We start from the raw sequence: 16269 nt of genomic DNA on the forward strand, positions 1-16269 counted from the left end.
ATGTAACTGAGCTCTTTGTATAGATACATCCCCACCCCCCACCACCCTAGTCTTAAGCTACCCCCTCCCCCTGCCCCTACCCCTACGCCCCTTCGTAAACTCAAAAACAAACATTGTTCAAACCCAAAAAGGCCTTTTATTTGTGTGTAAAAAACTGAAATTGTTACATGAATGATTTATTAACAAATCGTAGAGATACGTTAAGTATATCTTTCGCTTTGTTTCCAACGAATTGATCAAATTGATATATTTATATACATTTACATACATGTTAATTTTTTTTTGTATTTAAAATGTAATACGGGCAACTGAAAAGTTAATGGCAATGTGTTTTTGTTGCACAAAATGTTTTATGAAATCTGTAGTCGAATTAACACACAATTAACATTAAGGAAATTTTTGTAAGAGCAAAACGAAACGAAACGAAACGATCGAAAAGTAAAGTAAAAAGTATGTGAAAATTTTGTAACTAACATCCAAGTAAATGGCATTATATACAACCTACATTTACAATTGCAATATACTTATGATATTTACTAATTTATTTGAGAAACAGTCGCGAGTATTTTTTCGTACAATAAATAACAATGAAAACCAAAAAAAAAGAAAAAGGGTTTAGCAAAGTCCACCCTCCCTTCTGGGCCTTCCTTCAGGTGTGTTTCTGTTTTTGGGCCAGATGTTGTTTAATGTTTTTGTGGTAATTAACGGACACGCAATCGCACGGCTGACACTCATTCGGTCGTGGCACAGACACACTGGCGGGGTCATTGGCTTCGTTTTGCTCTTTTTTTTTTTGGTGGTATCCTTTTTTAGGGGTGGCTAGGCTATGCACCCTCATCCTGCAGACTAGACAAACCGGCTGGCTGGCTGGCAGGTTGGCAGGCTGTCTGAATGTGGCTGGGGATCTCTGTTGTAACCACCGCTGGATAGTGACGCCATCGAATTAGAATTTTTTCCCCTGCACAGAAATACCCCCAATGGCCGGGCGCTGCCGCTTGACTGCCGCACAGTTCTCGTCGAGCGGTCGTGTCGTGTGAACGTTTTTCTTGCTGCCACTTCAACGTCGTCGTGTTGCTTCCAAAGATAAACTCAAATCGCAAATCTAAGCCCTCGAAATGCGCAGCCAAGTATTGGGTTTTTGCATAGCCATTTTGCTAATTGTTTGCCTCATGTAAACTAGGCTAAAATTAAATGTGAGATTAGATGTGCCAGAGATCTCTGATTGGAGCCCTGCCAGAGATGGGGCGTACGCCACAGAGGATACGGAGGATAGGCGACAGCCTCGAGATGCTAACGCGTGAGGCTCGTCGTGAGGTGGTGCGCTGTGAACGTAAGTGGAAAATCACTCATACGCCGCGTTGAGCTACGGTCGATTGCATCACCTATGAACTGTGAACCGCTCCTTGGAACAACGTCTATATGATCGATTAGCAATCATAAATCCCCCCTAGTATTCTCATTGTATTCTCCGCTTTGTTTGTATTGTCTATCTGTCTATCTGTATTGCCTGTACCGCTGTAATAAATTCATGAAATGTCGCATTAGGTTCGCCTGTAGGCCCACATTGTGGATTTGCATAAACAGGCGACGTCATCGCCAATTTCAACATTGGAGCATTGGAACCCCTATTTGCATGGGTATCTATAGGTGGAAGCCCTATTATGATGTGCTGTGTGTGTTTCTGATTCTATTTACTTGTGGGGATGGCTGCTCCAGTTGGGAAATCGCTAAGCAAATATTTGAACATTGCTGTGGAAATGTTATCTAGATTAAATATTGGATCTCAAGAAAATGATATCAATACATACGAGTATTTATACAATCTTAGAAGCTAAATATAAACGGACGTGCTATTTATAAATATAGAAAAATATTAATGCATTTTAGAATATATTTTTAATTAAATTGGAAACTTTTGTTTATCTGTTCCGAGTCTAAGTGTGCAAGAAATGTCCAAGGTTTACTCTTTCAGATGTTTGATACAAATATGTAGTAAGCAGTTTGTGATCAAAACTATTGTGATTAAAACCAGAGACCCCACGGCATCTGGTTGGACTTCCTTTGCGGTCTTTTGATGTTGTTTTTTCTAATTTAAGAAAACTTTAGTTAACATATGTAAGGCATGTGTGCTTCCACCTTGATCAATGAAACTTCTTTCATGGGAAGCAAATCGGAAAAGTTCTATCGAAATTGTTTTTTTAAGCATAAATTCTTTATGACATTACTTTATTGTTCCCAAATGAAAATTATTCAAATTAAACTGGGAAAATGCCTTTAAAATAAAGCCCCTGAGACCGCAATGGGTCCCCGTGGGGGGATAGCAAATGGTAGATGAAGTTTCAATCTTGATGCCTGCTCGGCACGCGATTTGTGGCATACTCCATATACACACACTCCCTCGTCCATAGTCAAGTCCTTGGGCCTGCCTTGTGGCCGCTAATTAAGCTCACCTTGGACATGAAAAAAGCGGCGTGTTTTTCAAGGTCATCGCCGATAATTGCGTCCATGGCAACAGCCGAAACCCGAAACAAAATGATAGGGAAATGAAATACACGTGGAACTGCAGGACCAACGATGATTATTATTGGACTAAGTGTTTTATGCGCGTTTCTATTTAAGGATACAACTAACAAATGAATGATATAAATATGTATACAATTATAGGCCTAATCTGAAATGTGGTTTTGTGGCAGGGGAACGCGAAAACAAATTTACAAAGTTGTAGCCACGGCCACCAAACGAACTAAGTGATAAACTTTGTTTCAAAGGAACAATAAAGATATTTAGCTAAACGCTGTTGATAAAGTGCGGACAGATAGACGAGTACGAAAGAGTATAGTACATATTTATAGAGAAAGCTTTCTGTAAGGGCTCATTTTTGGGGTAATTGAAGTAATACCAAATAACTACAAATTAATATCTATAGATCAGTCATAGTATGGATAGACTTAATCGTATCCTTCCGGAATCGCAACGACAACTGCTTTGAATCATTGGTATAAGTATTGTAGTTGTTCCACGATTACGCATAATTATTTGTATTATATTAGTGTTTATTAAAAAAATACAGTACAAAACAAACAACGTCTCTTGGGACCTCTTAACCTCCCACTTTGTTCGTGTAAAAAACTCATAATCTAACAAAGCATCAACACAAAAATGTTTTCAAATCAGAAACAAAAAACAAAAGCGAGAAAAACAATTGAAATAAAAAAATAATCAGTTTGCCCCCTTCCCACGCATAAAAACTTCACCTCCCCTCCCCTCCCCAGCAACGAACCACCGCCTATGCGAAAAATAACAAACTCGTAGGAAACGAACCAAAACAGAAACAAGAAAGAAGCGAAAGCTAAATAAAAACATAGGTTTGAGCTGTTGGGAGAGGGGTAGGTGCGGGAGCAACTAGTTGCAAAATGGCGAAATCAAAACAAAACCGAAGACGCTCCCCGAGAGCGCGAAAGAAACAGAGAGAGAGAGAGAGAGAGAGAGAGAGAGCGAGGGACTGTTGTAGGGGGCTCAAGGTGTATTTATACAGGGTGGGGCATTCCTACTCCCTCTCCGGATAACTGTGCGTATGAGTTTGTGGCCATAAAGATATATAAGGTAAATTGTGTGCAGACAGGTTTTATTTTAAAGAACTCTAATTAGTTAAATACATTTGTTTCGGGGAGACCACTATATAATACTACACACTAATGTTATCCACCTTGGAATCATTATTTTATCAGAGTTCTGTCTCTGGGCAAGACTCACCCTGCACTAATATACTTTGGATTTTCAGCTGGAGAATGCTCCACAGTTCGTCGTTGGCTTGGTCGCCGCCTCAGTGTCTGAAAGAGTCACGAACGGCACAGTCGGTCGGTCGCTACGGAGTTCGGTCCGCCATTTCGTTCTTTCGGAGACGCTCCTCTCTCTACGGGGGGCTTGGGCAATTAACGGTGTCTTTCCCAAAACCGATTTATGCTAATCAAAGACATATTAATATCAATGTAATAATGCATAGATAAATGCTTAATCGAAAAGACCCACCAAAACCGAAAAAGGCATGACCTTGAACTGTTTGTGTGTGTGTGTGTGTGTGCGGAGTGTGTGTTGGGCGGGAATTGTGGGCTTAGACGAATGACGCTTTTCCCAGCCAAAAACCGTGTCCCACAACACGGACACGCCATGAGCCCCTGGGGTTAATTAGAGTAGATATTCGAGAACGAGCACAAAAAGGTGTTAAATTCGGTTTCGTTACGTATACGTAATGCGGCATGAAAATACAAAGTAGTAAATTGAAAACTTGAACCTCAGTGGTGTGCCAAATGTAAATTGATAGCCAAAGGTGTTCCGAATCCAATTGAAAAACTTTCGCGCGCACACACACACAAAAACCATTTGTCTTCTCCCACATTAATTCAAAATCAATTAATTTCAATTATTCCAATCGCTCAACGGAATAGAAGCAAGGCGAAAAAAAACCAACAAAATTATAGTAAAAATAGAAAATGTTCTCTTCTGCTTGATTGAATTTGGTTTACGATCAAAATGTACTCGTCCCGCCTGTCCGTAAACTGTTTATTGTTTTTCTAATAAATTTCTGTGCGCTAATTTTTAATGTTTTCTGCCAGTTGGCTCCATAAAATATTGCCCGTTTGGACCATAAAGCAAACAAATGTGAAATAAAAACTATTTTCGACTATAGGCTGGACAAAAGAGCGAACAAATCTGTACAAAAAAGTTGTGCTAAATACGTTATAAATAAAATAAAATTCAAACTTAATTTGATAAACTCTGGCATCCCACGGAAGCCGCAAATCCCGACAATTCCTACATAATAAATCACATAAAAACATGCTACAATGGAGCTGATAAAAAAGTACAAACAGGGAAAGCTAACAACTGGCGATATACGCAATCTGAACCGTACGTTGATTCATTCTTTTATTCGCTTGGGTATTCATTTCCTTACATATTCTATAAATAATTATGTACAACATTCAAATGGCCCTTAATCGCCCTTAGTTCTTGGAATATTTTTAGGTAGACCTTCACTGGCGCAAGAAGAAGGTGAAACCTAAGCTAAAATAAAACCAAAACAACATTTCGAATGTCAATTTTCAAACAGATATCCAACGACTTCCCTGCCACTGACAGACAGCGTTCGATTCAATTATTGTAAAACCATTTGTCCATCAGTCACGGTGGCTGCTCTGCAAGGGGCGCGTCTTTCAGCAGCAATAAACAGTCCGAGTAAATTATACGAGTATCTGGCAAATGTTTGGAAGCTTCCCAGATGCTTTCACATGTGACAGTGGGGCAAAATCTATTTCCATTTATTTCGAGGTTTTTTGCTAGCTGTGTTACAAGCACCTGTTAAAATATACTCTGGCCAGGGACAACCGTTCTTGAAAGTGCCTCCGATATTACCTAAGTCCCCCTGGTATAGTGTGCTAAACATGGTGTCTTTTTTATACCCTCAATCGCCTCATCAAAAGGTGCTAAATGGCCCTAAAGGCTTTACAGAAATTTGCTAATATTAAGTTCGTTTCGGTTGCTTATAAACATTTTCGCACATTGCTTCCTCTTGGCTCTGACGTTGAAGCCCCTGCCCGAAATGTTAATAAACATTCAAGCTGTTGCATCTCTTGGCCCGCTGCTAAGTGGTGGCAAGTGGAAAGTTTGTTTGAGTGGGCGCCATCGAAAATACGCATACGCCATGTGGTCCCTGTTAATGGCATTAACAAATTGGGTTATTTAAGTGCAAAACTTCCGGGATCAATTAGATCTGCAAACAAACACTGTAAGCAGGGGAAATTGCTAACAGCCTTGGCAATGGAAGCTTCCCCAATATTTCTCGATCGTATCTATCGCTTCTATCTGGCAAACCATTTAGTAATCTTTATTTATAGTTTGCTTTACAAAGCTCCTACTCTTTGGGCCATATTCTGCTACCAAAACTGGCCGAAAGTGGTTAGCCCCGCTAACGACTCGTGAAACTTCTCGCTTGCCCGCACCCAGAACCAGACCCAGACCCAGGCCAGAGCTGAGGGGCGACATGATGTCATGCCACAGAGAGACTGTCCCACTCTCTGGGGGATCGTGCAACGCAGTAAATGAGTGCTGGTGTCTGTGCCCATCCGAAAAGCAAACACAAAAAGAACCATTCCGCTTAATGCGTTCAAAGCACTTGGGGCATGAAAATTGTGGTACCATTCCGTGATCTATACAGCTATGATATACGAGTGTGTATGGGGAAATTGTAAAGCTCGTCTGTCCATAATGGACTGTAAAATGGAATTGGTAATATAACATTCGACCGACCCATCATGCGCATATTTTTCCGCATTTCGGAATCGTATATTTTCCCGCGAATCTGTTTGTTGACTCTGCAGTGTATGTATTTTCTTCTTTTGTTTTAATTTGTATCCCGAATCATGTGAAATGAAAGCATCAGTGCGAATATTTTTGCATCAATTGAAATGAATTTTATTGGCCAGCAGTCACGATATCGACGTCATCTTGAATTTGTTCATCGAGAATGATATCATAGCCTCAGATATAACCTCACGCACACACTGAGAATCCCCACAACCTGGGACTAGTTCACAGTTAACTGAATCTTACAGACGAAACACAAAAAAAGCCAAATAAATTATCTGCCCCACCCTCCGCTCCGCTCCAGTCGAAAACATGTCCAACAAAACATAGCGAGAAAACAATATTTCATCTCGTGTGGCTAACCTTCTACGAGTGGCTTACATACTCGCACAATATTTGATTCGTTCTATGAATAACATTAATAATGTCGTAATCCATTGCTGGCAATGCTTTTCATATGATATACTTGATCAACGGCTCCTTGCAGATCCATATACAGTTGATTGTCCAAATATAGCTCTCTATATACTTGAGCTGTTAATTTCCAATTCAAATTTGTCAACAGCGGCTCTTTTGATTTGGCAATGTGCATAAAGTGCTTAATAATGGCAGAGGTTATTTATACGAATTCATTATCACCATTGGGGATATAACAGAAAGGGGGATCACAAGTTAAATGAATGGAAAGAGTTGATGGGCTTCACAGATACTCGCACAGAGCTCTCGTTATTCAACAATTCAAGGAAACCCTTCTACCTTTTGGTAGATTTCGTTACTATTTGATTGTGCCAGGGTGATATGGAAGGTTTGGCAGAGCTCCCAAGGAGGACTTTGATATACTCATGTATAACCCTTTTTAACAATTTTCCAACACATATTTCTTTCCTTGCAGACACCGTGATATGCCTTATGGTATGCATTGCAATATTCTCTATAATATGGAGCATTTCGTTGCACATGATATCCGGGGATCTGTACGAGGGAATAGTCAGTGCCAAACTCATTTTCCGTGAGCGCAACTTCGATCAAATGGATAACCGCAGCAAGGAGATCCTACATCGGGACTATATCAAAGCCACCCAGCAGGCCTATGGGGATAAATATTCCGTTCAGGATGTAGCACCGGATTCGCTGCAGAGCGATAGCCGTAAGGAATTCCAGGGAAATCTTCTTGGAAGCACATTTTGAATCGGTATATTTTTTTTTCAGAAACCACAAAGCCAACCTTCAAGATACCACATATCTACGAGTCGAGGGAGAACCGGCCACGGTTGGAGCGTTTGATAGCTGAAAATAATGAAGAAAAGGCCTTGACCACAACGCTGGCGCCGACTCCCAAGATTGTCTTCAATGCGGAGGCAGATCGCCAGTTCCTGGCCAGCAGTAAGTTTTAGACATATCAGTCCCTTTTGGTCCTCGGATCTTTCACAAGCATTTCCCTTTAGTGGCCTTGGATACACATGCCACATTTTGGAATCCTGGGATTGGCGCACAGTTCGTCTATGCATTTCCTCTTATATCGGAGATTGTGGCCATCATCTGGACAGCCATGTGTCTGATCTTCCAGACGGGCAGCAAAAAGAGTTCGTGAGTATGATCTTTCTATAAAATTCTAATCCGTAATCAACATCCATCCTACTCCATTTCAGAGTCCTGCCGAAACCCTGGCGCATTGTGGTGCCCTCCATCATCATTTTCTCCGTGATGAGCCTTGGTAGCGTTCTCTACACTATCCTGACCAACGGACATCTAAAGCAATTGTGCGGACAACTCCGCGAGAATCTCACCGATCCCATTGCCATCAGCTGCGGGGATGCCATCGCCCTGCTGCGGCCCATCGTGCACGAGCACAATGTCTCCCACGACACGTATCTGCAGCTCTTTCGCTGCAGCTATGTGATTGGTATGGTGCTGTGGATCATGGCCCTGCTAGTGATGGTGCTGCGGTTCATCTTCGCCGTGGACTTCCAGCTGGTCGACATCGATGAGTTGTTTGACCATCGGCCGAGCACAGATTTCCAGGCTCCCATTCAGCCCGTCTATAGGGAGGTAGTGCAGCAGAGCAGTCCGCAGCACCAGACGCAGATAAGGCCCAGATCCGAGGAGGACTATCAGAGTGCCAGGTCGCACTTGAGCGATGTGGCAGTGCCGCTTCTAGATGGTCAGCCCCAAGCTTCGGTTGGGGTCACCAGTTTGGCCTAAAGGGTGGCAAAACGAATGGCAATCTCAGGTTTATATTTATTTTTATATACGAAGTGAAGTCCTAGGGAATGGTGGGAAATAGGGGTAATCATTTGTCCCTTTTATCCAGAATTTAGTCTAAATTTTAGAGTTCTCCCATAGAGGAGTCTAAGCGAACTCGTGCCTCGAAGTCAGAATTAAATAGTTTAGAAAATGTCGCCTTACCTAAGGAAAAAAGTGGATTTGTTGGACGATTTCAGGTCAATTTAATGGATTTTGATATAAAGATATTTTAGCATACTTTCAGGCATTAGCATAAATACATATATGTATGTATCATTCATTAATTTGGATTCGTTGGTTTCGAATCTCGTTAAAGACCTTTATTTAACTTTTAACATTTCAATCCATCCAAAGCCGATAATCTCCAAAAAAGCTAAGCGACATTCCCTAGTCGGTCGATCGACTATAATCTTTTAAAAGAAACATTAACCGTAGAGTTTTTTGTTTTATTGAAAATGCAATAATATTCTAACCGTCTGACAACCGAAAAACTGTGCAAATAAAATACAAACGTTATGTATACGAAGGATCAAGCTGTGTTTGTCTAGGATCTAGAGCAGCTTCATGGTGATGGTCTTGGTCTCCAGATAGTTGTCCAAGCCATCCTTTCCCAGCTCGCGACCAATGCCAGAGTGCTTGTAGCCACCGAAGGGCGTCTGGGGGAGCACAGCATCGTAGCAGTTGATCCAGACGGAGCCGGCGTCCACATTGTTGGCGAACTTCAGGGCCTTGTTGATGTCATTGGTGATGATGCCGGCGGCCAGACCGTACTGGACATTATTGGCCCGATCGATGATCTCGTCGAGGCTGCTAAACTTGAAGATCGACTGAACGGGTCCAAAGATCTGTCGGCATGAAAGTGAACCCATTAAAGGATGATTTTGTAAAGAGGATCTCAATGTACGCACCTCCTCTTGGGCAATCTTCATGTTATCCTTCACATCGGAGAAGACAGTGGGTTCGATGAAGAAGCCAACATTGCCGATCCGCTTGCCGCCAGCCTGGAGCTTGGCGCCCTCCTTCTGACCGCTCTCAATGTAGCCCAGGACTTTGGTGAACATCTCCTGATCGATCTGGGGACCCTGCTGTACGTTCTCCTCGAAAGGATTGCCCACCTTGCGGGCCTTGGCCTTGGCAGCGGCCTTCTCCACGAACTTGTCGTAGATCTTCTCGTGCACATAAGTGCGACTGCCGGCGCAACAGCTCTGGCCGTGATTGGAGAACAGAGCCTCATGTGTGGTCTCCACAGCGAAGTCAACTAAAAGGATCAAATATGCGTTAGGGCCAGAAGAAGATAGGGAATCAAGGCGGTACTTACTGTCCGCATCATCGAATACCACAACTGGACTCTTGCCGCCCAGCTCCAAGGACACCCTCTTGAGGTTGGACTTGGCCGCTGCCTGCATCACGATGCGACCAATGTCCACGGAGCCGGTGAACGCCACCTTGGCGATGTCTGGATGCTCACTGATGGCTGCTCCAGCGGTGGGCCCGAATCCATTGATGATGTTGATGACGCCCGCTGGGAAGCCCGCCTCCTTGGTCAGGGCAGCCATGTGCAGGGCGGTGAGTGGCGTTTGCTCCGCCGGCTTCATGATGATGGTGCAGCCCACGGCCAGGGCGGGTCCCCACTTCCAGGCCAGCATCAGCAGAGGATAGTTCCAGGGAATGATCTGGCCCACAACGCCCACGGGCTCCTTGCGCGTCATCGAGGTGAAACCTCCAGCGGGAATGGTGTCGCCAAAGAACTTGTCGGTCCAGCCGGCATAGTACTGAAGCGTCAGAATCGAGTAGGTGACATCGAAGAGGGCCTCAGCATAGGGCTTGCCATTGTCCTGGGTCTCCAGGCTGGCCAGAAACTCCTTGTCGCGCTCCATCAGTCCGCAGAGCCTAGAAGGAAGTTATGATTAATGGAAACTGATTATGGGCAAGAGGGGACGGGTAAATGTATATTTACTTGTTAATCAGATTAGTGCGCTGCAGGGGACTCAACTTGCGCCAATCGGAGTTGCGATGGAAGGCCTTCTTGGCCGCAATCACTGCCAGATCCACATCAGCCTTTAACGAAGATAATTCACATTAGTTCGGGTGCCTTATAAATGTGGAACTTTGACTCACTTTGTCTCCTTCGGCCACTTTGACGATTTCCTTGCCAGTGGCTGGGTTGGATGTGGCAAAGGTCTTGCCAGAGACGGCATCCACAAACTCATTGTTGATAAAGAGCTGCAGTGGGAATAAATGAAGGAATAGAAGGCTATGAATAAGCAGTCATCAAAGTAGGACCCATTCCCGAACCTCACAGTGATGGGGCTGGCAGTTTGCAAAACTATGATTAGATCTGCTCTTACTCCTACCCAATCTGGAGCGATGGTATGCCAGTAATTGGTGCAATTTGCGCATCGCTCTCTCTCTCTGATTATATTCTCAGGGATAACAACCTTTGTGTGCCCCAACAAGTTGTCAGCACTTTGATTGCCCCATTTCAATTTTCCAAACGACACGCGACAATGTAAGCAATGTAATATTTAAGTTCCGTCACGATCCCAAACTGTCAACTTTACGAACAAACAAAACTGTTGACATAACAAAGTCATCTCGTTTTAGTTAGTATTTGGAAGTGATTCAAAGATATAATGGAACATTAAGAGATATAAATAAATGCTTTTATCGGGATTTGAGGGCTGAGGGTTCATAAAGAACATTGGATTGAATCAGATGAAATGTATTCAATTGGATGAAAGTCACTTGAGTTAGGGGAGAGTTATTTTTTTTAACAAAATCTATTACTTTCAGTGCTCGGGAGAAAAGAAAACCCAGATTCTATCAGAAAGTGTATTAAAATTCGAGAGCATTCGATAGATGAATTGATATTTCAAGACAGCACGATAATACTCTGACCCTATTCACTTTGTGTCCAATGAAAGATCTGCTCGCACCACCTTATAATCCCATTAGGTACATACAATAAGGTGGTGTCAAAGTCTTCTCCGTATCAGTGTCTTCGAATAACAGCATAGGACCCCCTAAACTTTGTGTATTGTTATCAGTATTGTTTGCTCTAGAAGACCACATCATTATTATCGCCGGAGCAATGGAAGATTTGTTTATTGAGTGTCAAACAGCAGAGTAGATTACGACCAGAACAGAACACCCTGTATGTGGGTATGTCTCGCTGACCCACACGCAAATCAAAAAGAAAAATTCGAAAATTGCGACACAAACTAGTTCGGAACAAGTTGGTTTTCCATTAGAAGCACGATGGAGTTTGGGTTTTATTCGCGTATATGTACATATGTAGTACTTATTATCTGAAGTTTGTTTAAGTTGTTGCCAGCAGGCATAAACAGGTGTAAGGCTGTTTAATCAATTGCAAAACACTTATTGCATACAAGATGCAATTGGCAACAAAATATAATGTATTCTACTATATATGTACTCACTTTTGTGTACTTGGGCTTTGTGTTGGGATCGGCCATACTGATGGAGAATGTATATAAACTGCTGCTGGCACCGAGGTCTGGAGCTAAAGTGGAGGAGAGCTTCTGTCGCGAAACTGAAACTGAAAAAGCTACCAGATGCTGCTTTTATAGGCTTCCATCGCTGCTATCAGGGTTTCTGTTTTCTGATTGCCGTTTATTTCTGTTTTTGCCGGCCGGCAGGCTGAAAGACAGACACATACTCGTATTATTTATTAGCACCCTATAATGATATGAATCGCGTAGGGCATGTGGGTTTTCTAAACCTGTTTGTTAACGGTTCATGTCCTAGGTGAATTTGATGAAACTTTCCCCTCAGACTCCTACCTATCTAGATTGTTCTTCCCAAATACATTTATTTAATTAATTGTGGATTTTTGTAAGGCATCTTAAATAAAGGTACTCTTAATTCATTAAATCATTAACTGGTCTAATATTCATTGCAGTGCAATCCAAATTCGTTGCAGCTTAGGCTCTCAAAGTTTTTTTAGTCTCCTTTACGGATTGTGTTTTATCATCAAATTCATTTTACGCTTAATTTCTTCATCTGGAATGTAAGCTTTTGTGTGGTTTTTGTCTTGGCTAAGTCTCAAACGTTATTCATTGTTGGTTCTCGTCCCGGCTTTGGTCTTATACGATTGTTCTTATACAGGGTGTAGAATTTGTAGCCTTATGCATATTTTAAAGATATCTTATTGAATATATAGAAAAACGAGCTCTATAACATTTAAACTGATTTATTTAATTTAAATAACAATATATTTTTTAGTTTTACACAACCACAAACAAAACTCATCTATAGATATTCTGTTTAGGATAACAATTTCTTTTATAAGATTCTATCAAAGGAAACTATCCTATCGAATTGATACGACTAGTATCAAAAGCTCGTTGTTTTTATCAGTTGCTTGCCGTAGCTTTTGATGGGAAAACTCTCGTACTGATAGCTGCGTTGCACCAGACCATGATCCAGAAATTTCAGTTTGTTCAGCGACTGTGCAATGTAATTGCTGCGTGGAATGAGAAGACAATGAACTGACAACTCAGATCCCAGAATAGAAGAGGGGTCAATCCTACCTGTAGTACTCGTAGTCGTAGCGCAAGTACCCAGAGAAGGGCTGAAGCTCGAGGCCATCTGGACAAATGGGATTGCCGTGGAGGCTCAGGTACTGCAGGTTGGGAAATAGTCGTCGGATAAGTCGCATTGTTGAGGGCAGGTCACTGAACTGCAATGGCAAACGCGTGTAAAAGACTCTGATACGAAGAAGGAAAGGACCCTACCTCATTCTTGTTCAGCATGAGCACCTCCAGCTGTGGCAGGGGTTGTGTCAATGTCCGTAGTCGTGCCTCGTGTAGCCGATTGTTGTCCAGCACCAAATGACGCAGCTGCTCGAACTCCGCCAGCCAGGACAGATCCTTCAGACAGTTATAGCTCAGGTCTAGCAGCTCCACGTGCTCCGCATGGCGCTTGACCAGCTCTAGGGGCAGTGATCGGAGATTCTGCTGCACCAAAATGAGCTACATTTTTGGGCGATTGTGTGTCGTTCGACTCGTAATCACTCAAAGATAAACCAAAATAATTACCTTACCTGACTGTCGTTGTGTTGGAACGTTTGCATTGCCTCCAGATTCCGTATCTACTGCGAGAGATCTTCTATTGTGGAGTTGGGAGTGCGGGCGAGCTTTCGGATACCTTTTCGGCGATCGTCTGAGGCACAACTGAGGCGAGCCCCGTCGCTCATTTGCTGAAGTTGATAGCAGAGACGAATGCTTTTGTTTTTGCGTATTTACTTTTACTTTTTTTTTTGTCATACCCTGTACGATGCCATGTGCAAAGGATGTGTGGGTTTTATAGAGGCTCAGAGTCTATTTGCTTACCTTACTTTTCGTTGGAGCTAGTCAAATAGTCATAAGCATACCTCTAAAGTCTACCGACTGGCTGAGTACCATACTTCACTGGATAGCATTAAGCAGATATGGTTTTCTAAATTGTAAGCAAAATTTTCCAATTAGCTCGTAATTTTTTTAAGCTTTTCAATCCGTAATCAAAAAATAGACAATCGAACGCCACTTGGAATCGTAACCGCAATATACAAAAATATTACAAAATTTGTAGGAGCGAATTCTAGGTAATTATTTTTGTATTTTATGGAATTTTATGTTAAGATACTATACGTTTGTTTATTGTCAGAATTGTAAAAGCATCCAAATTTGCATTCACTTTAGGTGTTTGCTCTTTCTTAATTCTTTTCTTTTTAAGAAGAAGAAACATCAACAAACTTTCCCAGGGGTATTCCGCAAGTCGATCCCCAGGCCCTTATCAGTCCTACCTACATACTCCATATACTCTTCGTAAGTATGTGTTTTATTTTGTTTGGCTTCTGCGCAGCTGTTTGGTTGTTACTTTTCCCTCCTCTTTCGTTGCTTGATTTTATAGCAGATGCGGCAGGGGAGGAGCAGGTAGGAGGGGGAGGCGAAGTACTGATAAGCCGGCAGGCAAAAGCTGACATGTAGAGGGCGCCAGTATTAGTGATCGCACATGAAGTACATACATTATACGACAAGTGTTCCCGCGGCAACGTCGATGCTCGATGTCCGCATGAAATGCTGTCAGAAATTCGAAAATGTTTCGTTTTTTGTACAAATCCTTCGACTGCGCTTTAACCACTTTGACCACGACTGGAGTTGGTCAAGTGGTGGTGGTGCAGCTTGGTGGTGCGAGGGAGGGAAGGGCCTGGCAATAAGTGCTCCACAATGGCAGAGTGCGGGCAAATATATTTTTAATTGCCAGTTAGGCTGGCAAACAGAAATGACGGCCCACAAGCGCAAGAGTCCGAATGAAAAGGCAAAACGAAAAGACTACAGCGGCCTGACAAGCAATTTTCACTGCAAATGGCTAACGAATTGGTAGCGAAGAGAGGGAAGGAGAGGCGGGGGATGGGCAAACTAGTGCCAAACAATAGGAGATGACAGCATAAATAAACAAGCTGCGAGATACAAATTACGGCTCACAGCATTTAGCCAGGCACTTAATTCAATGAAACCCAAACCACGCGCACAATCTCACTCCCAGCAGCCAGAGATACAGACACCGATATACGAGATAGATGCGTCTGGGCCTCGGTAAAAGTAATCGATTTGCCAGTTGCCTTTGTCGTCAGACCTTTGAGGTGGCTGACAGCTGTGCCAACCGTGGCGACAACTCCCTTAACCCTTCCTGGGGCACTCACACTGCCATTTGGACCGCCTGTCAGTGACACTCGAAGCGTATAGCTCTTTTGTCCGCTAACCATCTTATTATTTCCCCTGCTTGCACTCCACTTTTGCTTGGTAATAAGTGTGGTACGCATGCACGTCTATGCCTCTATATATAGGCCTTTGATTGCTGGTCGTTTCAATAGGCATTATAATTCAATGTCAACACTGGATTGACCGTTGTGGAAGACCATTATTCCATAGTCAGTGATCTTCAATAGGGCTACCTTTGACGCTCAAGGGTATAGACATATGGGGCTGGACTGAGAAATGGACTAGAAATAAGTTTTATGGATCCTCTTCCTTAAACGCGTCAGAAGTCTCCCTGAAACTCCTTTCTTGAAGTATGCGGCGCAATTAAGTTGTATTTTTACCTGCCACTTTGATGACTAATCCGCAGCACTTAATTCTGTGGCTATACTCGTATAAAGGAATAGAATAATTTGGGACCCATCCCCAAAATCCAATTTGCTTTGACCGCCGCATTAGCCTCATTAACATCACCATAGAGACCCGCCGGCCACCCACCTGAAGCACTCTTAGTGCCACCCAACCACCCAACCACCCGGAGAAATAAAAAAGTGCTCGACTTGCTCCAGTTTTAATTACTTCCCACAGGCCGTTGCCGATGATGGTGTTACTTACATAAAAACCAAGACGGGGATGGGACTGGGATGATGAGTGAGGAGTGATGAAGGGAAGCTCGATAATTGTGCTAAAATTGAATGACCTTGACGGGTGGGACACCCCTCGCGGCGGCTGGTGCGAAAACTGGTCAACTAACCTGGTGTTTGCCTCTAATTAACGAGATAATCGACGGTGCTGCTGCCTCCGATCGCGATTATCACTGTAATCATCATCGTTATGCTGCTCCGGGGCAAAACCATTTAGCCGAGCGATTTGTCAACGCATCTTTGGGGCACCTGGTCAA

General features: G+C 42.9%; 3 protein-coding genes across 6 annotated transcripts; 1 reads left to right on the forward strand and 2 right to left on the reverse strand.

The window, feature by feature from the left end:
• The first annotated feature begins 1041 nt into the window (after positions 1-1041).
• On the forward strand, positions 1042-9136 carry LOC6588330. Of its 4 annotated transcripts, none has more exons than XM_026995301.1 (6): positions 3860-3989; positions 4614-4908; positions 7256-7510; positions 7573-7746; positions 7809-7950; positions 8013-9136. In XM_026995301.1, exons 2-6 carry the CDS (start codon positions 4845-4847, stop codon positions 8563-8565), a joined length of 1188 nt encoding a protein of 395 aa, XP_026851102.1. In that variant the 5' UTR covers positions 3860-3989; positions 4614-4844; the 3' UTR covers positions 8566-9136. The 4 variants fall into 4 exon arrangements, with proteins under 4 accessions (XP_002012993.2, XP_026851102.1, XP_026851103.1 ...); XM_026995302.1 differs by having other exon boundaries at positions 4688-4908; XM_026995303.1 differs by having other exon boundaries at positions 3860-3938.
• LOC6588193 (aldehyde dehydrogenase X, mitochondrial) lies at positions 9040-12150 on the reverse strand. Its single transcript, XM_002012958.2, has 6 exons — positions 12048-12150; positions 10726-10830; positions 10565-10665; positions 9926-10497; positions 9516-9865; positions 9040-9452 (listed from the first exon to the last, which is right to left on the reverse strand). Exons 1-6 carry the CDS (start codon positions 12081-12083, stop codon positions 9159-9161), a joined length of 1458 nt encoding a protein of 485 aa, XP_002012994.1. The 5' UTR covers positions 12084-12150; the 3' UTR covers positions 9040-9158.
• A 654-nt stretch (positions 12151-12804) lies between these two features.
• On the reverse strand, positions 12805-13787 carry LOC6588443 (leucine-rich melanocyte differentiation-associated protein). Its single transcript, XM_002012959.2, has 4 exons — positions 13673-13787; positions 13365-13601; positions 13161-13309; positions 12805-13093 (listed from the first exon to the last, which is right to left on the reverse strand). The coding sequence occupies exons 1-4, from the start codon at positions 13700-13702 to the stop codon at positions 12964-12966; spliced, it is 546 nt and encodes a 181-aa protein (XP_002012995.1). The 5' UTR covers positions 13703-13787; the 3' UTR covers positions 12805-12963.
• Positions 13788-16269: the final 2482 nt, after the last annotated feature.

The sequence above is a fragment of the Drosophila persimilis genome, unplaced genomic scaffold (assembly GCF_003286085.1).
Source record: "Drosophila persimilis strain 14011-0111.01,24,50 unplaced genomic scaffold, DperRS2 tig00000000-arrow-pilon, whole genome shotgun sequence".
NCBI lineage: Eukaryota > Metazoa > Arthropoda > Insecta > Diptera > Drosophilidae > Drosophila > Drosophila persimilis.

Excerpts from the sequence above, each read along its gene's own strand:
- LOC6588330 (XM_002012957.2), top strand. The coding sequence starts at position 1,204 with ATGTGCCAGAGATCTCTGATTGGAGCCCTGCCAGAGATGGGGCGTACG. Across the intron at positions 1,331-7,255 it reads TGAGGTGGTGCGCTGTGAAC|ACACCGTGATATGCCTTATG; the intron begins GTAAGTGGAAAA and ends CTTTCCTTGCAG. Across the intron at positions 7,511-7,572 it reads TTCGCTGCAGAGCGATAGCC|AAACCACAAAGCCAACCTTC; the intron begins GTAAGGAATTCC and ends TTTTTTTTTCAG.
- LOC6588193 (XM_002012958.2), bottom strand. The coding sequence starts at position 12,083 with ATGGCCGATCCCAACACAAAGCCCAAGTACACAAAA. Across the intron at positions 10,498-10,564 it reads CGCACTAATCTGATTAACAA|GCTCTGCGGACTGATGGAGC; the intron begins GTAAATATACAT and ends ACTTCCTTCTAG. Across the intron at positions 9,453-9,515 it reads TGAAGATTGCCCAAGAGGAG|ATCTTTGGACCCGTTCAGTC; the intron begins GTGCGTACATTG and ends TCATGCCGACAG.
- LOC6588443 (XM_002012959.2), bottom strand. The coding sequence starts at position 13,702 with ATGCAAACGTTCCAACACAACGACAGTCAG. Across the intron at positions 13,602-13,672 it reads TCCAACACAACGACAGTCAG|CTCATTTTGGTGCAGCAGAA; the intron begins GTAAGGTAATTA and ends CCAAAAATGTAG. Across the intron at positions 13,310-13,364 it reads TCATGCTGAACAAGAATGAG|TTCAGTGACCTGCCCTCAAC; the intron begins GTAGGGTCCTTT and ends TTGCCATTGCAG.